A 23,855-nucleotide genomic window follows, 5' to 3' on the forward strand; every position below is an offset into this window, starting at 1 on the left:
GTGCTGGCCTGGCTTCCACCGCTGGGGCTGGGGCTGGGGCTGGGGCTGGGACTGGGGCTGGGACTGGGGCTTTGTTTAGGGCCAGTTGCTGCCAGGCAGCCACCAATCACCTGAAGGTCTGGGAGGCAGAGCCTGGAGATCAAATTACTTCTAGGGAACCAATGCTCCCTCGTCTTCCCCTCACCCTCCACCAGGGCCCAGAGATGCCCAGCAGACACAAAGGCAGGGTGACACACACACCCATCGGAGGGCCTCGTCTCTGGAGCCACAAAACCTCCTTCCAACCCTGGAGTGAGGTTTCCACACCTTTAAGGATGAAATTAAAATAAGAACGTGGTATGCTACCAATACACTATAGTCATCTCAACTTAGTGGGAGGCTTTTTCTACATCCACGTCAATAGTGTGCCGCAGTCCAAGGGTGTCAGAGCACCTAGGTTTGAAGCCCAGCTCTGCAAATTAAGCAGCTAGCTAGCACATAGTAGTGCATAGAGCACCGCACCTGCAGGCAGGGAGACCTGAATTCAAATTTGGCTGTGTGACCCTGGGCAAGTCCCTTGGACCTGGGCAAGCAGCAGCAAAATGGGAATAATAATAACACTACTTCCCAAAGGGTTGTTTTGAGAATAAAAATTAGGTGATGTTTTTAAGTGCTTTCTAAATCCTGGCTCGTCTCATGACTAATGACTGCTTCTGGGACACTTCAACTCTGCCTCAGTTTCCTTATCTAATTTGGAGGCTGAGCTAGGTGACCTCTAGGACCCTATGGCCCATCCTGAAGAAACAGGCCCAGGAGCCCTTTCTCTCATCAAGTGGGAGGTGCCCTGGTCCCAGCAGCTGCACAGACTCTGGGGATGGGACAAAGGCTGCTCCTGCTCTGCTCTCCCCAGAAGGAGCCACATCTCTGACCAGTCACTGAATAAGAACCAGGCAAACTCTGGCCACCCATATTCCCCAATCTTCATGAAGCCAATGAGGAGCGGTGGGAAGATGGCACCTCTCAGGGTGGCAAGTCCCCTACCATACTGAGAGGCAGTAACAGCCTGGGAAAGGCCACACAGAACTTGGGACCAGACACAGGTTTGGGTCCCAGCTGTGACACTTAAAAGCTGGGAAGTCAAGGGCAAATCACTCTCTTCTCTCTGTGCCTCAGTTTCCTTATTTCTGATTCAACAATAACACTTGCACTGAGAATTTGCCTTTTGCCTTTTTTTATCCCTAATGCTTAGCACAGTGACTGGCACATAGTAGGTGCTTAATAAATCTTTATTGATGATTGATTAGAATCAGTAGGGTAGGGGCAGCTAGATGGCACAGTGGTAAAGCACCGGCCCTGGATTCAGGAGTACCTGAGTTCAAATCCGGCCTCAGACACTTGACACTTACTAGCTGTGTCACCCTGGGCAAGTCACTTAACCCCAATTGCCTCACCAAAAATTAAAAATTAAAAATTAAAATTAAAAAAAAAAAGAATCAGTAGGGTAAATGGGAGAGACACCCTTAAAATCAGGGATTACTTTATCAACACACATTTATTAAATACCTATTAGGTTTGGAGCAGCTAGATTGAGTACTGGTGCTGGAGTCAGGAAGATCTGAGTTCAAATTTGACCTCAGACACTAGCTGTGTGACCCCGGGCAAGTCATTTAACCCTGTTTGCCTCCGTTTCCTTATCTGTAAACTGAGCTAGAGAAGGAAATGGCAAACCACTCCTGTATCTTTGCCAAGAAAACCCCAAATGGGCTCCTGGAGAGTAGGAAAGGAGTAAAAGACTGAAATCAATTAACAACAAAAAACATTCAGAGCACCAGAGAAATAAAGAACTAATGGAGGAGTCCTTGGCCTTTAACCCTAACCTTAATCCTAACTCTATCCCAGGAGACAACAGAACCATATGTATGTGTGTGTATGTATATATGCATATATGCAAATATATTAAGTAACTACAAAGCAGTTGTGAGTGAGATTTTCCCTATCCCTTAGTTATAAGAGATTTAATATAGTTATAAGTGATTTAATTAAGATAATAATCAATATATTAACTATAAATTGTGATTATTATATTTAGAAATCTAATTTTTTAATTGTATTAATAGGTTAAGTCCCTCTTCTGACTAACTTTCCAATGTCAAGCATTAAGTAATATCAGGAGATACAGTAGTCAGCAATATTATATTTTAGAAACCAAGGGTGTTATGCTTGACTCAAGGGGGTCATGCAGCTCACCAGTGACATGCTCGACTAATAGAAGGGGGTCATGCAGCATAGCTATGGCCCTGTTGCCATAATAGGACTGATAAGAGTATTGGAAAACGCTGACATTTGTCACGAAAGCAGTTTCTATATTTCCTAAGACTATGCTTTAATTTTAGAAATTATTCATTAAGATTAATATGTTATTGGGGCAGCTGGGTGGCACAGTGGATAGAGCACCAGCCCTGGAGTCAGGAGGACCTGAGTTCAAATCTGGCCTCAGACACTTAACACTTACTGGCTGTGCGACCCTAGGCAAGTCACTTAACCCCAATTGCCCCACCAAAAAGAAAAATAAATGAATAAAAAATAAAAAGATTAATATGTTATATAAGTGCAGTTTCTGGAAGGGGATATAAACCCATTGATTTTGTAACTCAAGGTCTTTCAGGTCCAACCCCTGGATGGCCGGCTTTATTGTGGGACTAAAACTCTCTCAATAAACCTATTTGCTTCAGCCTGGAGACTTTGTTGTTTTCTGTTCCTCCATTGGACTTAGAAATTTTCCCAACAAGTTTGGGGGATGGGGGAGACACTAGCACTTACATAGATCAGAAGGGCTTTAGGGAGAAGGTGGCAATGTCCAAGGATTTACATTTGAAACTAAAGGTGATAGGGAGCCACTGAGGTTTCTTGAGCATGATCAGACCTATATGCTGGGAACATATCACCTAGGGGATAGATTGGCCACCCTCTCAAGGAGAGACCCCTAAGGCAGAAAGACCTGGGTTCAAGTCCTACCCTTGACACATATGGACTAGGTGGTCATGAACAAGACCACACATAGACTCATCACTAAGTAACAAGTTAGTTAATTTACCTCTTGGCATCCCAGGTGCTCAGTAACTATTATTGCCATTGAGCTACATCCGTGGAGGGTTGTGTTTTTGGTTTTTGTGTGTGTGTGTTTTGTTGGGTTTTTGTGGGGAAATGAGGGTTAAGTGACTTGCCCAGGATCACACAGCTAGTAAGTCTAGCATTTTTTATTATAATGAAGTCACTGATCTAGTCCTATGACATGAATCAAAACACAAATAATCTCACACTAGTTACCTCACGGGGAATTTGTGATAAAAGTTCTTTTTAAACCTTAAAGCACCAAGTAGGCTAGGTGGATGAATGCAGTGTTAGCGGAGCTGAGTGTGCCACAGCCCCTGAGTGCAGTCACTCCAGACCCTGGGCACCCCCAGAGCCTTCCATTTAGAGCCTAGGCAGGCAAGGACTCAGTATTCCACACTGCTGGCCAGGCTCCCCGACACCCATACTCCCCATGCCTGGTCCCTTGGACTTCTTGGTGGCTCTCAGAGGAAAGAACAATAAATAACACTTGACATTTCTGTGGCCCTCGAAGGTTCAAAAAGTGATTTGAAGACACTCTTCTCATAACAGTCCTGTGAGCTAAGTCTAACACGAAGTCAGTCAGTCAGTCAATAAACATTTATTAAGCACCTAACTATGTGCTGGGCTCTGTGCTAAACACCAGGGCTACAAAGAAAGGCAAAAGATAGTCCCCAACCTTGAGGAGCTCACAATCCAACGTTGGGGAGACAACATGAAACTATATATAGAATAAATAGGAAATAATGGAGGGAAGGCACTAGAATTGAGAGGCTGGAAAAGACTTTCTGTAGAAGGGGGAATTTTTAGCTAGTACTTGAAGGGATCCAGAACGTGGGAGGTGAGGAGAACATTCCAGGCAGGGGAGACAGCCCCAGAAAATGCCCCCAATTTGGGAGATGGAGCATCTCGTCCAAGGAGGCTCAAAGACATGGCCACACAATGTCAGTGTCAATGTCAGAGGTGGGATTTGAATCCGGGTCTTTCCCAACCTCAAGCCCATGGCTCTTCCTGCTACACCAAACAGCAGGAAGGGACAGAAGGGGGACCTGCCCAGCAGAAGAGCCATCAGGGAGCCTCTGAACATGCGCAGCTGCCCTTGCAGCCTCCAGGTGGCGCTCCAACCCAACCCAACCCAACCCAACTCAACTCATGCTGTGCATTCTAATCCAACCAGGGGATTGTAGTCTGGGCTCTCAGAGTTGAAAGAGACCTCAAGAGGCCTTATAGGCTCCTAGATCTAGCCCTGTTCCAGGCCTCAGAGGCCATCTTGTCCACACCTGTCATTTTAAAGGTGGGGAAACAAAGACCCAATGAGGCTAAGGTTACACGACCAGTAAGCATCAGAAGGTGTTTGAGCCCAGATCCTCTGGAATCCTCTTACACAATCCCCGTGAGCTCTACTCAATATCCAATCCAATTCAGCAAGCACTTATTGAGCACCAACTATGTACTGGACACTGCCGGGAGCTGGTGACACAAAGACAAAAATGAACCAAGTGTTGGTCTTTCTCTACTAGAGGACCTCCAGAGACAGGGAACTCATCACCTTCCCTTCATTCCTCCCTGGCCCCAATTCTAAGACTGCACATTTCACTCTGGGACAGCTGGGATCGTTGGAAATGTGACAGGTTGGACTCTTCCTCTGCGTCTCCCACTTGGGGCTTCTGGTTCTGTCCTCTTGATGCATGAAATAGAAAGAATGTTGGATCAGAGAAAGCTGGAGGCAATGAACTCAGCCCTAGACTGGGTCCTGGAAGGGCTCCAGCCACTTATCATGGGACCTTGGGTAATAGACTCCTTTCACATTTAGACATAATCCCAGTTAAAACACAAGCTCAGCAGCTAGGTGGTGCCATAGTGCACAGAGCCCTGGGGCTGGAGTCAGGAAGTCAGGAAGACTCATCTTCCTGAGTTCAAATCCAGCCTCAGATACCTACTAGCTGTGTGACCCTGGGCAAGTCACTTAAAATCGTGTTTGCCTCAGTTCCTCATCTGTAAAATGAAACAGACTAAATCGATACAACAACAAATCTCTGAAACTTGATTTCCTCACTTGTAATAATGTGCCATTTACAAAGCACTTTAAACATGTTTTATTATTATTGACCAGCAAACCAAAAGCTTTAGTTGAACACATGCCATGTGCTGAGCACTGAAGATGCAAAGACAAAACAGAAGGGGTTTTTTGCCCTGAATGAGATCCCATTCTACTGGGTTGGGGACTCAACATCAACACAGATGACTCAGACAAGCAAGCATTTATTAGGGGCCTACTGTGTACTAGGTGCTAGGGATACAATTGAGGAAGACCTCAAACAACTAATCTAATATTATTCCCATTTTATAGATGAAGGAAGCAGGGCCTGCCTGATTTTTCCATCTCATAGAACCTAATATATTACTTAATTACAGAGCTATTCTAAGAACCCAATATATTTACTTCAAAATATTTTGTAGGAGGCAGCTAGGTGGCGCAGTGGATAGAGCACCAGCCCTGGAGTAAGGAGTACCTGAGTTCAAATCTGGCCTCAGACACTTGATATTTACTAGCTGTGTGACCCTGGGCAAGTCACTTAATCCCAATTGCCTTGCCAAAATATATATATATATATATATATATATATATATATATATATATATATATATATATATATATATTCTGTAAACTGTTGAGAGACATGCACATGGCTCAGAATGTGCCCCTGGCTGGTGATGAATTTGGGATCCCTGGAGCTCAAAGACCTTGGAAGCCCCTAAGAATCTCCTCTTTGGGCATCTAGACTGGGGGTGAGGGGAGAGCCCCCTGCCTACACATACACATACAACCCAGCCCTTTGCTCCCTGGGCTTCCACCCTTCTCTGCACCTCCCTTGAGGCCAGGCTGTTTCCAGCCTCCCTCTGCATGGCCTGGGGTTTGGAAGGGATCCACAATGAGGTGAAAGCGGTTAGGGAGGAAACCATGCCTTCTTTGAGTTCTAGCTCAGGCTGAAAACCACAGATGATACACTAGAATCCCCCAACCGGAGCTCCTTTGAAACACGAGCAAGGGTGGGAAGGATCGGTTCTCGGAACCCTGGCTACTTCTGCCCTGAGCAGGAGGAGGAGGCCCTACGGTGCCCCACCAATGATCATACCATCACAGCTCTTCAGCTGGAAGGGACTAGAGAGACCAGAGAGGACCCCCTCCCCCATTTTACAGAGAAGGAAACCGAGGCCCAGAGAGATTGAGCCTTGCCCAAGGTCACGCATCTAATCTGAGGCAGCATGTGAACCCAGTCTGGGGCCCTGTCCAATCTCCTCCCCAGGGATTAACTTTGCTGAAGGAATTCCTTCAGCAGGTACTATGGGGACAGCGCCAGTGGGTCCAAAGAACCCAAGAATGGGAGAGGTCATCTGGTCCAATCCTCTAATTTTGCAGGAACCTCAGAGCCTCCAGGTTTGGTTGTGCCCCAAAGGCTCAGAGAAAAGAGGTGTGGATGAGTGTCGAAAGGTTACAGAGATAGCTTATCTCCAGGCCTTGTCACAGCCAGATAAATCCAAAAGAAGAGAGCAGCCCTTGGATGGGAGCCAAAACTCCAGATTGTAAATCCCAAATCTCCTCCCTGCTTTCAAGAACTCTGGAGAGAGGAGTGGGGGAAGGCTCATGTGAAATACCAAATACCAAATCCGTGGGCTTCTGAGGCGCGGGCAAAACAGGCCAGAACAATGCAAAGAAGGAATCTTTTGTCTAGAAAGGCCATTGTGAACAGCGCCCATTTATGAGACCATCTGGGGGGAGAAGAAAGATAACCTATGAGATTATCCAGTTTGCCCTTTGGTCCACACCGCTCAGTGGGATTTCAGCGATCCGGTGCCAAGACCTTTCAATAACTGCCTCACTGACTCTAAGTGAAAGGCCCTCCCTAGTGTGAGTCTCAGATGCTATATTGAAGCCCACTAAAGAGGTCTCTTCCCTCCCACCCCACAAGAGTGGACCTTCCAATGGCCCATATTATTGTCTTGGCCCGACTTCTCTCAGGACAGTCGGGCAGATCTTGGGAACCCGTGGGTCTCCTAAGCGCCTGGGCATGCGCCAATGGCTTCTGGCCATTCCACCGGACTTTTTTTCTTTTTCTTTTTCTAAAAACACTGGGGGTTTGGCAAATGCCGGCCTCATATTTTGCCTTTAGCATTCATTCTGTTGTGAATTTCAGGGGGAATTAGATCCTTATGGCCTCCATTAACTTAAACTAAACACATCAGGATGTTGCTTTGGAGAAACTTTTGATGTCCCCCAAGTCGGCATGCGGGTCAGTGGCCGGGTGTTTATAAAGCGAGCTGGAAAAAGAGCCAAATTAATAAAACTGCTCTTTTTTCTGGCAGTCCCAACAGCACAGCTCCCTGTGGCTAAAGGAGAAATCCAGACCCTTTTAAGAGAAGGGTTTGGATGCAGAAGCTGTGACTGCCAGAGGCTTCACCAAGTTTTTCAGTCAATGAGGTGGTGGAGTAGATTGAGCATCAAACCTCCAGTCAGGAAGACCTGAGTTCAAATTCAGACTTAGACACTTGGTAGCTGTGTGACCCTGCACAAGTCACCTAACCTCTGTGTGCCTCAGTTTCCTCAAGAGTAAAATGGGGATAATAATAGCTTCTACCTTTCAGGGTTGTTGTGAGGATTATTTGGGATAATGTGTCAAGTATTTTGTAAACTTTAAAGCACTCTATAAATGCTAGTTATTATTATTGTTGTTATTCAGGCGGATGGTTTGTTGGGGTTTTTGGAAGGGGCCTTAGAAGCCTCTATCTAGTTCGACCTTCCCATTTTACAGATGAGAAAACCAAGGTCCGGTCAGTTAGAAAGACTTGTCTAATGGTGGTCAGAATTTGAATACAGTCCCTCTCACTCTCTAGCTCTTGGCAAGGGTTGGGTGTGCCTGGGGCACAAGGTAAGGAGGGAATTGCACCTTTGGTGGGTGCTGGCCAGGACTCTGAGTCATTTCAGTCTCAATATCCTGTCCACAAGCCAGATCACAGACTTCCTTCTGTCCACGCACACAGCCACCAACCTGATTCAGCCTCATCTCCTAACTAACCCCTCCCTCCTCCAGAGCATACTCCACACTGATGCCAGAGGTTGATAGTGTCACTACCCAGCTCAAGAAGCTTATCTGGCTGCCTGCTGCTTCTAGGATAAAACGCAGATTTCTCTGGTGTTTCAAGACCTTCCCGACCTGACTGCGGCCTCTATTTCCAAGTTTATTAAACATCCTGTCCCCCTTTCTCAAACTCTACATTCCAGTCAGATCAGCCTAATGGCTCTTTCTGGCTCACTATTTCCCACCAACGTCCATTTGCAATATTCCAATATTCCCAGGCACTGGTAATGCCCAATTCCTAGAATGCACTCCCTCACCTCTGCCTCCCTTCAAGTCTCAGCCCAAGGACCTCATCCTTACAAAAACCCTATCGATTTGGAGCAGGAGGCACAGAAGCTCAAGAGGGATGGATGGGGAACAGCTAACAGGCCAGTCTGACCAGTATATAGAGTGACCCAAACAGAGCATGTATTAAAGCCGGAAAGGCAGATGGGAACCAGATCACGTGGGCCTTTTAGGGGCAGGCGGAAGAGTTTGCATTTGATCCTGAGGGTGAGTGGGAGCCATTGAAGATTTTTCACGGGGGAAGTGATAGGATCTGGCCCGTGACTTGGGAAGATTATTTCAGCAGCTCCATGGAGGGTGTATAGGAGAGGACTCAGACTTAGGTGCCAACAATTAGAGGAGATGGGTTTTGTTTTGTTTTGTTTTTTAGTGAGGCAATTGGGGTTAAGTGACTTGCCCAAGGTCACACAGCTAGTGTTAAGTGTCTGAAGCCGGATTTGAACTCAGGTACTCCTGATTCCAGGGCCGGTGCTCTATCCACTGCGCCACCTAACTGCCCTGGCGATGGGGGTTTTAATGAGACTTTAGCCGCATGAGTGGAGAGACAGGGGCAGAACTGACAGGCCTTGGCAGCTGATCAGCTATTGAGTCCTCTCCCTTTGCCAAATCAAGTTCACCTCCTATGGATGAGTAAAAGAGAGGTGGTTTAATGCAGTGGGAATGATGATGAAAACAGAATGAAAGGACTTGGGGTGGAATATTGGTTCTGCTCCTTATTACTTGTGGGACCTGATAAAATCAGCACATTGTCTCTCGGCGCCTCAGTTTCCTCATCTGAAAAATGAAGGAAATAGACCCGGAAGGGTCTTACAGGTACTCCACTCCCAAGCTATCAAAGAAGAGGCCCACAGCCAGATTAAAATGTGACTGATTTTAACGTATTAATAAGAAAGGACATATGTAAACGTGCAGTTTTCTAAACAAATATGGGGCCCAGGGATCCCTGTATACATTTTCATCGCCCCCATTTCCATTAGTGTTTGACATCACTAGTCCAAGCCTTGTAAGATTAGAACAGAGAAGGTTGTTTAGGGATGGAGCCGAGAGGAAGGGGAAAGGGGACGAGTATCGCGGACGCCACATGCTCACTGACTGGACACTAGGAACAGGCGGCCCCTGAAGCCTCCTGGTAATTGGGTTGCACCTCTGCAGTGAAGGCCACCCACCCCCCACCCCCACCCCCGCGCTGCTCCACTCTAGTGTTTCAGTTGGGATGGAGGGAGATTTCTCCTGGTCAAATCTGAATCAAAAGATTAAGATTGGGGCAGCTAGGTGGCGCAGTGGATAGAGTACCGGCCCTGGATTCAGGAGGACCCGAGTTCAAATCTGGCCTCAGACACTTAACACTTACTAGCTGTGTGACCCTGGGCAAGTCACTTAACCCCAAGTGCCTCACTTAAAAAAAAAAAAAAGATTAAGGCAAGGAAACAGAGGCCTGTGGAAATGAAGAGGCTTCTTGTCCAAAGTCACACAGGCTGGGAGTCTGACCCAGAACCCTCTGTCCCCAGGCTCAGCTCCCCTTCCCCTTAGCCCAGCTCCCACTGTGTAAAAAGGCAAGATGTTTTTGACGGCCGCCCCTGTGGAAAAACGACTTGGCCACTCCGTTTGACGCTGGGTCAAACCACAATACTGGGAATCATACACCCATGACAGATTGTTTATAAAGGAAAGATTTTCAGGAGAGAAATCTTCCCAAGGCAGCACAGAGCTGTCCGCCAGACTTCCACAGGAGGATGGCAGAGTCAGGGCAACTTCTGCTCCAAAGGGCCTCTCAGAGCCTGGCGACTTCTGACCTTGGAAACTCCCCACGGGACCTGGGCCTCCCTGGTGCTGTTTCCTTATCTGTAAAATAAGGAGTGAGACTGGCTTCTGAGGTCTGTTCTAACTAGTTGTGGGCCTCTGATTTGAGGACATTATGCTTTTATTGACTCCACAGCTAGGCAGGGAGGTGCATGGAGCCCTCAGCTGGGGTCAGGAAGGCCCGAATTCGAATCCTGTCTCAGATACTTACTAGCAGCCTATCTATCATTTGACCTTGGTCTGCCTCAGTTTCCTCATTTGTAAAATGGATATATCAGCGCTTCCCTTATAGGATCGTGAGGATCCAATGATATATGTAAAGTGCTCTGCAAAGCTTAAAATGCTACATATATGCTGGTGACGGCCATGGTGACCCAGATTCGATAGGATGCAAGCTTTTTGAGAGCAGGGCTTATTTTTTTGTCTTTGCATTCCAAGCCCTGATTAATTGATTTCACGATGCTCCATCAGAGCCTTCTGACATCAAGGGATTAGGCACTAATTAGCAGCAGGTTCAGATCTCTTTAGTCAGGCGAGGACAGTGTTTATTCGGTTTGGCCCTAACTGAGGCTATAATCCCAAAGACAAACCAGAGTCTCTTGTAGCAGAGACCCTGGTTCAACTCCCTCGGCTTCTCCCTTCTCCTGTGTCTCCCTCCCACCCCCGACTCGCCTTCTCTAGCAAAGGAAAGCTTTGTTCTGCCCAGGAGCTCCCAGGCAAGGCCCAAAGGAGAAGGTGGAGCCAGTGGAGGCCTAGTGAATGAGAACAGACAACAGAGAGGGCTGAGAGAGAACAAAGGTAGCGCAGGCCTCAGGAAAGTGACCTGGGGAGAGGAGCCGGAACAGAGGCAGGAGAGAGGCTGGGAGCCCATCATCAGCTCGGCTTAGGGAAGTATTGCCCCGGAGCCTGGAGTCTGCTCAGGGGTCTTCTTAGTCTGGCTTTGTTGGGAAACAGGAGAGAGGTGGTCAGACCTGAGCATCATAGATGTCTATCTGGGAGAGACCTTAGAGGTCATTTTACAGATAAGGAAATTGAGGCAAATGGAGGGAAGTGATTTTTATAAGGTCATACAAAACTCCCAGTGCAATCCAGAGGCTCAACCGAGCTTGCACCTAGATAATATTTGGTGTGCACAAGAAGCCTGGCATGGCCCCCACCTCCACACTGACCCTTGCTGAGCCCTGACAGGGAAGTTGCCTTACTTAATGATCCCTTGACAATTCCTTTACGCCTTTGTCTTTGTCCAGGCAGTGCCCCATACCTGCAACACCTTTTCCTTTTTTTCTTTTTTCTTTTTCAGGGCAATGGGGGTTAAGTGACTTGCCCAGGGTCACACAGCTAGTAAATGTCTGAGACTGGGTTTGAACTCAGGTCCTCCTGAATCCAAGGCTGGTGCCTTATCCACTGCGCCACCTAGCTGCCCCCTCCTTTCATTTTTTTTTAACCCCCTTGATCTTTCTTCTTGGTTTAGCCCAGGTGCCACCTCTGACAAAAGCAGTGAAGACCTCCAGTTGGTCGTGGTCTCTCCTGCTCCCAAATGATTTTTTAATCAGTATGTATTTTGTATTTATTTACGTACCTAGGTATCATTTCTCCTCAATATTGGGGACTGTCAGTCTTTGTAACCCCAAAGGTTCTGAACCGTGTGTGTGTGTGTGTGTGTGTGTGTGTGTGTGTGTGTGTGTGTGTGTGTCTTACAGACTTACCTCTGGTGAAGCCTGTGGATCCCTTCTCAGAATAATGTATTTAGATGCATAAATTAAAATACATAGGGAAAGGGGCAGCTAGGTGGCGCAGTGGACAGAGCACCGGCCCTGGATTCAGGAGGACCTGAGTTCAAATCTGGCCTCAGATACTTAACACTTACTAGCTATGTGACCCTGGGCAAGTCACTTAACCCCAATTGCCTCACTAAAATAATAATAATAGAATATATAGGGAAATGAATTATATAGATATAATCATAAAACTATTTTTAAGTTCTCAGACAAGTTCAGGTTAAGAACCCCAGATTTAGTCCACAGTTGATACTTAATCATAATAAATGGTGTCACATAGAAGTGAATCTGGGCAAATGCCTTCCACAATTGACTGAAACATGCTTGGAGATTTGGGACAAGATTGATGGTGTTTTGTTCCCAGAGAAGGGCTCGCTGCCTTACTCATTGAGCCCAATGAGGTTCAGACTTGCTCTCTGCAGAGATGGGGGAGGCCACTGCTGAGCTGCCCTCTTCAACAGAACTGACTTGTTGAGAAGATACTAGGAGAAAGGAAGGGGCAGGAAGACAAACTTGGGGAGGGCGGGAGAGAAGGAAGGTTGCAAGGGAAGACTCTTGCTCTCCCAAAATGCCAGAGACAGCTGGCACTGGTAACCTGGTTATCACGGTCAGGTACAATTTTGAGCAACTTGCTGGAAAAGATCTTGCTCTCTGTATGTGGACTTTTTACTGAATGCAGTTAACAGAGCCTTCCTGTTTCAGCTTCAAGGCTCTGTCCCATTTTTCTATTGATTTGATTAAAAAATAGTTTTATTTTTTTACTCCCTCCACCCCCACCCCCCAAATGGGGAGGCCAGTGACTTTCCTGAAAAGCCCTGGGGGACAGCAGGAGCAATGTCTGACTTCAGCTTCCTTTGGGAACAATGACCACTCCTATGGGGGTTAAATTCAAGATGACCGGTGCCCTTTGGTCCATTACCTCATCTGGCACTTGTCCCAAGGCCAACAAAGTGCCAACAGGCCAGGCTGATGATGCCATCAAGGAGGACTTGATAGAAAAGGGAGCCAAAGACATTGGGCAGAAGCAGGAAAGCACCTGGCATTTGCCTCCTGTTCCAGGCTCAGGTTTCAGAGGTGCCGCTTCCTCCCGCCTCAGGGCTGTTTATACCAACATCTCCTAGCTCCCCTAGCAACCCATGCTAATTAGGTCAAGGTTCCCCCTCTCGGCTCCAAGGTCCTTTTTATTGATGGATAAATAGGTAGCCAACCTGTGTCTGCTGGGGAGTTCGCTGGGATAGTTTTCAGCTGTTGGAAATTAAGGCTCGTGGTGCGGATGCAGCACCCTGGAGAAGGTCCATGCCCTGGGAACTGGGAGGCAGTGTGATACAGAGGACCAGAGTTCAAACCCTACCTGTGACACTTAACCTTTCCACTTACCTTCCCTTCTGTGAGGCTGCCTCCTCTTCTGTAAAATGAAGGGGTTCTCTTACAATTCTTCTCATCAAATGTTTATTAAGCACCTACTCTGGAGCAGACCTTGGGGATAAAAAGCTAAAAAAAATGTCCAAACCCCAAAAAGTCCCTGCCTGCCAGGAGCTTACATTCTATTAGGGCACCACACCCCTATGCACATAATAGAAGACAAATACAAGGTCGTTTGGAGAAGGGGCACTGGCTGTTGGGAGGGAAGGGGGATTGAGAATACCATCCTGTAGAGAGTCATCCATCTGGAGGAGGGGATGAGAAGGGACACTGTAGGGAAAGAACAAGGGGAAATTCAGTCTGGCTACTGTGCCTATGAAGGGGGCACATGGGGGTGGGATTGGAAAGGGAGCTTGGGACCAGGTTAGGGGTGAGCTTTCCAAGTAAAACAGGCAATGGGGTGGGGTCAGCTCGGTGGTGCAGTGCATAGAGCACCAGCCCCGGAGTCAGGAGGACCTGAGTTCAAATCCAACCTCAGACACTAGCTGTGTGACCCTGGGCAAGTCACTTAACCCTCATGGTCCAGCACAAAAAAAAAAAAAAGCAAACAAACAAAAACAGGCAACAGTGCACTTTAGCTGTGGTATTTTGAATCTCACTCAACCACCCTGGGAAGTAGATGCTATTCATTGTCATCCCCATTTTGTGGTAGAGGAAACTGAGACTGAGAAAGATTAAGTGACTTGCCTACTAGTGTTTGAGGCAAAACTTTAACACTTATATAGTGTCTACTATGTGCTAGTGGTAGTCGGCAGATGACTATCAGCCTCAGGGGCTCTAAAAGAGCAGTGGTGGCAGCTCCCCTCCCCCATCTTTCACCTCATTTCTCAGTTAGGCAAATCAATCCCAGCTGCCGCCTTCATCAACCTCAAGCAGCTGTCAAGAAGCCTCAGGAAGCCTCATACAAAGGCTACGCTTAGGAGAAGAGGCAGGATCTTCTCCAGACCCCATTCCACTCCCCTCTCTCCCCTCCAGTTGCCATCTTTGAAGGAAGTCCTTCCCTAAGGTGTGGTTTCCTCCTCCTCCACTGTCACTTCAGTAACTGCCACCCATAGTCCATAGCATATGCTCTGGCCAAATACTAAGGGTGCTTAACATCTCTCCTGAAGGCAAGATCCCACCATGGACATTGTGTTTTCGTTACATCACTCAATGTTTGAGAGAGGGAGGAGGAAGTAGCCCTGGGCTGGTTCTAATGAAGACTTTGAGCCAGGTCCCCCCAGTCACTAACCCCAGTTTCTGATAGTAGCAATGCTCCATCCCCGCAGGCTCCAGCTCTAACTTGGATCTGAAGCCCTGGAATGAATCAAGCCCAGGCATTTAGGGAAATGGAGTGTTTTCCACGACAGACCCTCCCTTCCTGCCTTTTTCTTCACATTCTAAAAGGCTGAGACCAGACAAGGCTCCCGTGTGCTATAAGAGGCACAGTTCACAGTAAGGCTTTCAGGCCTTCTCAGTAGCTTGTATCTGAATGAAGGGAGGTCAGCAGGAAAAGGAACCTACCTTGGATATACAGGGAAGGGAAAAGAAGAGCATTTATAGGGCACCCACTGTTTGCCAGGCAGGCATTGTGCTAAGCATTTTACAAATACCATCCCATTTGATCCTTACAACAACCCTGGAAGGCAGGTGCTGTTAATTTCCCCATTTTACAGATGAGGAAACTGAAATAAACAGAAGTCAAATTTGAACTCAGGGCTTCTTGACCCGAGCTCCCACCCAGCCCATCTCCATCCATTACACCACCTCTAAGTCTTAACAACTATGGGCTAGTGAATGGTGATTGATCATAATCACATGAGACAGCCATGCAAAATCCTGGGCCTACTTGGAAGCCAAGTAGCAGGGGTAGAGCTGTTTCCCCCAGATATCACCTTCCATCTCCTCTCTATAGATCTGGTATAAAGACAGTCATTTTTAATGCTCTCTCCCCCATTAGAAAGTGAGCTACTTGAGGGCAGGCACTGTGTTTTTGCCTTTGTATCCCTAAAGCTTAGTACAATGCTGTCACAAAGTAAGCATTTAATGCTTGTCCAGCCAAATGGATTTTGGAAATCCGAAGTCCCTGGGCCAGATCCCTGGGTTCAAATCTGCCCCTTCCTACTCATGTGATCCTGGAAGACTCATTTAACTTCCTGGGTCTGTTTCCTCATCTCCATTAGCATAGAGGAGTCTGGGGGAGGCCAAGAAGCAGGATTCAAATCCCACCTCTGACCCTTACTATGTGGTCCTAGTAAGTCATTCCTATGAGCCTGTTTCCTTGTATGTAAAAGAAGATTGGACCCAGTGGCCTCTGGGGTCCCAATAGATCAGATTCCATAAGTGGTCCAAAAATCATGTGGGGTGTGGGGGGGGTGTCTTTGTCCTATCATAACTAATGTCAGGATGACAGAGTTGATCTGCAAGTAACTTCCCCTCCTCCCCCCACCCCAGGCCTCCAGACATTTCAAGCTGGGAAGGGGCTTGCCTGGAGGCCCTGCAGTCTCTAAGTGATATCCAACCACCAGACAAAACTCATCAGCACTGCAATTGGATTTTAAGGAGCAAAGATTTTATTTTAATAAGTTATAAGATACAATTTTACAATCCTGCATGTGGGTGCTGCTTCTTCTTCCATTTGCTAGTTTACAAGGTTGTGAGCATTTCACATGAAGGCACGGTACACAAAGAAAGCAATGGGGCACCACAGTCTCCCTTGGGCTGGGCTTTCACCTACACCCACTCTTCCAGCCAATCAATTCTGGTGATGACAGAATCCTGGCCAGGGGATCAGGCTCATGCCTCGGGGCCTGTTCTGAAAGAGCATCTTCTTCCAAGGGTTTTTTCCCCAATCAGTTGAATGAAGCTCATCAGAAAGTTTACCCAGGTGGCCAAAGTGAAACATTTGGTATTTGTGGTATCAGACCATCCCCTAAAGTTGAGGGGAATGGGGGGGTGGGGGGCTGAAATTTGGGATTGAGGGATGAGGGGTGGGGGAGAACACCCTCTCAAGTTTTTCACAGGAATGGGATGAAATATTGCAAAAGTGATCCCAGGAGGGCAGATCCTCCCAGACCAAGAAGTCCACGCCCAGCTTCTGACCAGTACTCACTGTAGGTGCTAAGAGGGAAGCAGCATGATCAAGTCACTGCCCCTCCTTTCACAATGAACTGATAAGTGCTTCAGAGAAAGCTGAATTCCTTACCATCTGTTATAAGACCCACAACAAAAATGCCCGCCCCCCACCCCCCAGAAAGGTTCCTATTTTAGCTCTCCTCTCTGCAGCGAGAGGCCTTGAGCTTGCAGTCTGGCCCCTTCACACTTGGCTGCAATTTGAATTTTATGAGTTTGACAAAAAGCTAGTAATGATCCCAACACACAAGTGAAATATGTGCAAAGGAGGAAGCCTGTTGGGGTGGGGTTAAAAAGTAACCTTTGGCAAAGGGGCTGCCGCCCAAGCCTGCAGTGTCTTCCCACTGATCAACAGAGCCTGAAGGTAAACACAGCAAGTTGGGATTCCAGGAGAAAATAGCAAAGACGTGGGAAAACTACCAGGGGCCTATCTGCTTTGCTAACAGCTTAACAGGCCTCTCGAAGAGAAGAGCCACAGGGAACCGGTACAAAGTGTTAGCGTTAAAACAGGGGTAAATAACTTAGTAGCCCTTTTCATCCCACAAGGCACAAAAATTAATATCATGTGTGTACCAAGTTTGAACCCCATTTCCTTTTCATTAGAAAAAACAAAAACACCCTCCCCTTAGTAAGGACGGTCTGGTCCCCAAACTCATTTTTTTAAAAGGCAGTTCCAGTTTTGGTTCACGTTCACGACCTCGAATGTCTGCAGTGAAATCAGCGTGCAGGCCCATCACACGCATGATCTTCAAATGCTGTCTGTGAAGGACGGGACTGAGAGGTATCATTGGAATCGAGTGCACAGAAATGGACATTAATGACATTTGAAATTTCTAAGCTTTGAGATTTGGAAAAGTCTCCTAAAGAATAAAAAGTTTAGCATTTACTTCTGGACGTACTTAAGTATGAGCTGCATATTTAGATACTACATTTCATTTCCACAAAAGGCCCATAAACTCTGTATAAAAATCAACATTACAAATAAAGCATTTCGTTAGGACCTGCTTTAAGGGACTGTGACATGGAAGGGACTTCCAGGAATGTGCTCCTCGCCCCACTTGACAGCCAAAACATAATCTCCCTTCTCCTTCACAACGTAAGTCACGTTATATTGCTGGTTTCCTACGTGTTTCATGGACACTTCTTCGCAAGGTGTGGTGGGGCCATGGACACCAATCAGTAACATATTGGAACCTAAAATACAAAAGAATCAAGGTTAAATCACAGTGGAATCAAGAGTGGTGGGCATGTGTAAAATAAGCCAAAATAACTCTTCTGGTGGGATCCCCAAGAAATTGGTCTACTCATCCATTGCTGGTGGAAATTCATGGATGTGGAATCATTTTGGAAGACAATCTGAAAGCCCACGAAAGGATCACATAATCGCGCCCTTTGGAAATATACCCTTAGAGTGCTGTTGTGAAGAAAAAAGTCAAAAGGGAGCCCAGGGACCGAACATGCCCCAGGAGGCGGCACCTGAAAAGAGACCCAGGAAAGAGTTCAGGTTTTGTTGTTGTTCAGTCACATCCAACTCTTCATGACCCCATTGGGGGTTTTCTTGGCAGAGATACTAGAGAAGTTTGCCATTTCCTTCTCCAGCTCATTTTACAGAGGAGGAAACTGAGGCAAACAGGGTTAAGTGACTTGCCCAGGGTCACAAAGCCCAGGTTTGAACTCCGATCTTCCTGACCCTAGCTTTATTCAGTGTACCACCTAGCTGCCCTAAAGAGGTTAGGTAGGAGAACCAAGTAAGAAACTGTCTTAGGAAGCCAAGGGAAAAGAGAGACAATCCAGGAGGAGGTGTTGGCCAGACCATATCAAAAGTTGCAGATAGGTTGTCAATGAAGAGGTAAAAGGGGGACAGCTAGGTGGCACAGTGGTTAAAGCACTGGCCCTGGATCAAGAGGACCTGAGTTCAAATCTGGCCTCAGACACTTAACACATACTAGCTGTGTGACCTTGGACAAGTCACTTAACCCTAACTTCCCAACAAAAACAAACAAACAAACAAACATTAATAAATAAAATGAAGAGGTAAAATGGGGTTGAGGAAGACATAGCCATAGTATTTAGCATTTAAGAAACTGTTGGTAACCTGGAGAGACCATTTTCAGTTGAGCATAGGGTCTGAAAGCCAGATTATAAGGGGCTGGGAAGTGATTAAAAGAGAGGAAGTAGAGGCAATGACAGTAGACTGCCTTTTCTAGGAGTATAGCTGTGAAAGGAAGGAGAGATGTAGGATGATACATAGATATCATTATAACCGGAAGAAAATTCAATAAGTTAACAAAAGCAAAACTGAAGGAAGTAGATAGAATCTAGAAACTCAGAGATAAGCCAAGAACTACTGGACTTCAACAAAAATGAGACCAAAAAAGGGATTCTTGTCCCCCGTATGTCAAGAAACCATAAGAAAATTTCCTAGCATTATTCACCTTAAGGGACAGAATTTATAACTACAGAATCCACAGGATGACAACAGATGAAGATCATATTCAACTCACCCAAATATAGTGTTGTAAAAACTTACGACTGAGAAATGACTACAAGCAGCTGACATGGAACACAATACATATGAAAAGAGACAGGATTTTTCACCCGAGATAAGAAATAACAGCAAGTTCTGAAATAGGGTACATGATAACTCAAGAAAAGTGCTGCTTCACCCCTAAATTAGCTCCCTGAGAATACTCTGCCAAGAATAATACTGTTGTTTAAATCTGCACAAGTTCCAGAAATTCCTAAAGCAATGGCCAAGACTGAGTAGGACCTTTGAGATGCAAACCAATCAAAATAACTCTTCCAAAGTAAAGCTAAAGAAAATTGCATAAACAGAATGGGCTGGCACCGATAGATTGTGACCTGCATTCAACCCTTATGAGATGGTAGTTATCTTGATCATTGACTTTGTCAAAGCAGCAAAGAGTAGGTTAGAGCCAGTGGGGGACCAAGAAGAGATGACTGGAATGCACCCTGATTATGGGGTAGCTGGAAAGGCTTCATAACCAATGGAGACTTCCATGGCAGAGAGTGGCTAAAGCAATGGCTATGTGCAGCACAGAGATATTGAGTCTGGGAGGTCCTGCATGACCTCTAGGGAAGGAAACAGGATTGTGAGGACACTCCTGCCCTCCTCCCACAACTAAACTGCGTCACAGGGGACAATAAAGTGCTTAGATAGATGGGTGAGTTACCCAGTGGTATTTATGAAAGCTCTTATTGTACATTAAAAAAAAAAAAGACGAGGTACTAATCAAAAGAGATAATTAATCATGGGCTTTGGCTTCAAGGAACATTTCACAAGATAAACATATAGAGATAGCAGAGGATATATTCTCCCTGAACTTGGAAACCCAGCCATGTAAGGGGCCAAGGATCCAGATTTTGGGGGAGAGGGGGAGTGTGATTTCTCCATGCATTACAGATCAATGAATATATTGGACTGTGTCTCCAGGTTATTCACTGGACCAGAGGCTGCATATGCACAGTGAACTCACTCCCCCATAGCCTTCAGTTTCTCCAAAGTCCTGATATCTCTATGTTGTTCTGTGGGCCCCTGCCCAGAGTACCCTTGCCCCACTCTGCTCCCAGGCTAGAGGTCAAAGAGGCATAGTGCCAATAAAGCAATGACAACAAACTGGAAAAAACCTAAATGTTAACAACGGGTGATGCACTGAACAAACAATGATACATCACCACAACAATAACATTAAGGACTAATATGAGAGAGAAATTAAGTTCCAAGAAGCAAGACAGTGGAGTCAGAAAAACACAGGGAAAGAAAAACATGTATGGATAGATGAAAGGGCAGAGGCAAAGGAGACTCAAAGGGCGTAACTAGCGAGCTGCCGTGGTTAGAAATGTCGGACGTGAAAATTCCTTTAAGTGTAAATAGTTATAAATGTATATTTAATTGGCTTTGCCATTATAAAATTAAGTGCATAAAAGTTTTATGGTTTTATTTTTTTTTTTTAAGAATAAGTAGGTAGGTATAGCCCAGGCTACAAATTCAGGCTATAAAGATAGTTGCTTTTATGCTTTCTTATTTCCCTAAGCTATGGCTTTCTCATCCCCTCACTATTCAGTCCTGATCACTGGGTGAGGAGCAAAAATCTGTGGGTTCGAAGTCCCAGTTCATGGGATTCTAAGCCAGGTCTCTCCTAAATCCTAAGCTCTCTCCATTACACTGCTGAAGAAGGAGGTACCACCCAAAACTCAGACACCACAAATGTGAATTATATCCAATTACCTTCAGAGGACACATACTCAGACTAGCAATGAAAATGCTCAGAAGAAACAATGTTGTTGTTTTTTTGTTTGGTTTTTTTTTTTGGTGAGGCAATTGGGGCTAAGTGACTTGCCCAGGGTCACACAGCTAGTAAGTGTTAAGTGTCTGAGCTGGGATTTGAACTCAGGTCCTCCTGACTCCAGGGCTGGTGCTCTATCCACTGCTCTACCTAGCTGCCCCAACAATGATATTTATAATAAAGTATGAAAATTGCCATATATATGTTATATCATTTGATTCATAATTGTGTGAGATAGGTGGATTATTATTTTACAGATGAAACTGGGGATGAGAGAAGTAAGTGACTTGCCCAGGGTCACACAGCTTTTAAGAGTCTGTGGGGTGATCTGAGCTTAGGTCTTCCTGAATTCACCAAGCCCCTAGCCACCCATAAAGTAGGAGATAAGTGTTGAAAGAAAGTTGAGAACATTCTATAGTATACTCTAAATGTATACTATACCTTAATATTAAAGATCAAACTGGAAAATGATCATATTCCTCTCATAGTTATAGGTAGAAGAGGTATTCTTAACCAAACAATAGGTAGCAGTAATTACCAAAGGTAAAATAGATATGTTTGGTTATTTGAAATTAAAAAACTTTTGCACAGACAGAATTAATACACTCAGGATAAGAAGGGAAGTGGTTGAATGGGGGAAAAAAATCTTTGCATCAAATTTCTTTGATAAGGGTATGTTATTCAAAATATACAAATAATTAATAACAGCTATTCCCCAGTAGATAAATGGGCAAAGGCTGAACAAACAGTTCAACAGAAATTCAGAGTATTCACAGCCTCATGAAAGAATGCGCCAAGTCATTAATAATAACAAGAGAATTGCAAATCAAAAGAACTGAGGTGTCACCCCTGCAAATTGGCAAAAGTGAAAAGAAAAAAAAAAGGCCACAGTCTATGTTAGAGGGTTTGAGGAATGATAGGTACACCAATACATTGTTGGTAGAGTTGTGAAATGGTACAACCATTTTACACAAATAAAGTGACTAAAATGTTCATACCCTTTGGACCAAAGTTTCCATTACTGGGCTTATAATCCAAGGGAGCCATTGATAAGTCCCCATATACTTGAAAATATCGATAGCAGCAATTTTTGTGATAGTGAAGAATTAGGAACAAAGTAGATGCCCATCAATGGGAATGGCTAACCCAGCTGTGGTACATAAATGTAATGTGATGAATACAGAGAAGCCTGGGATGATCTCTATGAACTGATACAGAGCCAAGAGAACAATATACACAAGAACTGCAACAATGTGAATGAAAAGAACAATGACACACTAAGAAAGTAAAAGGGAATGCAACAAAATTATAAAGATTAATCAGAATTTGAAAGAGCTATGAGAAGATTCCCCCAAGCTATGCCTTTGTGGAGATTCACAGGTGTGACTCATTGAACATGTTTATTGGTCAGTTGTGCTGACTTTTTTCCCCTCTCTCAAAAATACTATTTATCACATGGGATGGCTCTCTAGGAAGGGGAGGGATACTTGGGATAACTGATGGCAACGTTAAGAAAAAGAAAATGTCAATAAAAACTTATTTTTCTGGGGTCAGACCCAGCCTCAGATGGCTTGACTTTGGACAGGTACCCTCTGACTTGCCTCACCCCTTGAACCCACTTGGCTTCACTTACCCGCCTTGCTGCAGTCGACCAGGAAGGTGCTCTTCTGACCCACGAATGCTTTCACGAGCCCTGCTCCCTTTGAAGTCACCTTGCTGGCATCCGAGGAAGCTTTCGGGACAGCACTGTAGCAGGTTTCTGTGGAAGATCTGGTCACTGATTCAACCAGGATGGAAGAGGTCTCATTGGCAGTGCCTGGGCTGACCAGGCGTTGACCTAGAGAAGACAGACATTTCAACCCTTTAATGTCTAAAACTTGCTAGGGTGGGGCCTCGCAGTTCTCCTGTCCAGAATTCAGACTCCTGAATTCCTCGATAGTTTTTGGGTTATTGTTGGTCAAAAGCCAAGACCAAGGTCACATCTGGAGAACAGATTTTCTTAGCCCACGAAGACTGGGCTCAGTTCCACCCCAGTCCTGGTTTTCAGCACCAACATTGTTCACTGATAAGGTCTTGATGGACCAACAGTGTCAACTATCTCTACACCTGGCCATGCTCCCCTGGGGAATTCCATCTTTACCTGTCACTTTGGGTTTTTTGGTTTTTTTGGGTTTTTTTGCGGGGCAATGAGGGTTAAGTGACTTGCCCAGTGTCACACAGCTAGTGTCAAGTGTCTGAGGTCAGATTTGAACTCAGGTACTCCTGAATCCAGTGCCGGTGCTTTAACCACTGTGCCATCTAGCTGCCCCTTACCTGTCACTTTGGCCTTGAAAGGGCTGCCTGCAATGTGGTTGGGTCCACCATATTTCACACCAATCAGATAATTTCCTGGAGCCATCGGTGTGTACATGACTTTGTAACCTTCCGGAGTCTCCTGGCAGTCCATTTTGACCTTGGATGGTCCTTCAATTGTAACAGACAGTGTCCCTGGGCCAGCTCTGGTGGTATTGATGAAAAACTCTGATTGGACACCTGAAAGAAAGGTTTTCAGTTAGCCTTTGCTCAAGGAAATTCGTTTAATAATATATGGGTGTGATAAGATCAGTAGTTGACATTTACAATAGAGACAGCATTAGACTTTGAGGCAGAGACCTGAGTTCAAATCTAATCTCAGACACTTACTAGCTCTGTTACCCTGAGCAAATCACTTCACCTGTGTTTGCCTTGGTTCCCTCATCTGGTCAGATGAAACAACACACATAGAGTGCTACACAAACCTTAAAACTCAGCCAGGCCTATGCCGAGGCAGCAACAGGCAAATGCTATGGTGTCTGCCATTTTGTTTGTGGTCCGTGCGTCTTCTGAACATGCTGTTCTGTGCCTCAGTTGGGAGCCCAAGAGCTCACAGGCTCCTTCCCCAGGTG

At 45.8% G+C, this 23,855-nt stretch overlaps 1 protein-coding gene across 3 annotated transcripts in view; it reads right to left on the reverse strand.

The window, feature by feature from the left end:
* Positions 1 to 16,047: 16,047 nt before the first annotated feature.
* FLNB (filamin B) overlaps positions 16,048 to 23,855 on the reverse strand; it is a 155,909-nt gene continuing 148,101 nt past the window's right edge. For all 3 annotated transcript variants that reach the window (XM_044004166.1, XM_044004156.1, XM_044004148.1), the window contains 3 exons: positions 23,245 to 23,463; positions 22,565 to 22,768; positions 16,048 to 17,818 (listed from right to left, as the gene is read on the reverse strand). In XM_044004166.1, the coding sequence (XP_043860101.1) occupies positions 17,631 to 17,818; positions 22,565 to 22,768; positions 23,245 to 23,463 (611 nt within the window). In that variant the 3' untranslated portion in view covers positions 16,048 to 17,630. The remainder of the gene's footprint in view (positions 17,819 to 22,564; positions 22,769 to 23,244; positions 23,464 to 23,855) is intronic.

This window comes from Dromiciops gliroides, chromosome 1, assembly GCF_019393635.1.
Source record: "Dromiciops gliroides isolate mDroGli1 chromosome 1, mDroGli1.pri, whole genome shotgun sequence".
Lineage (NCBI taxonomy): Eukaryota > Metazoa > Chordata > Mammalia > Microbiotheria > Microbiotheriidae > Dromiciops > Dromiciops gliroides.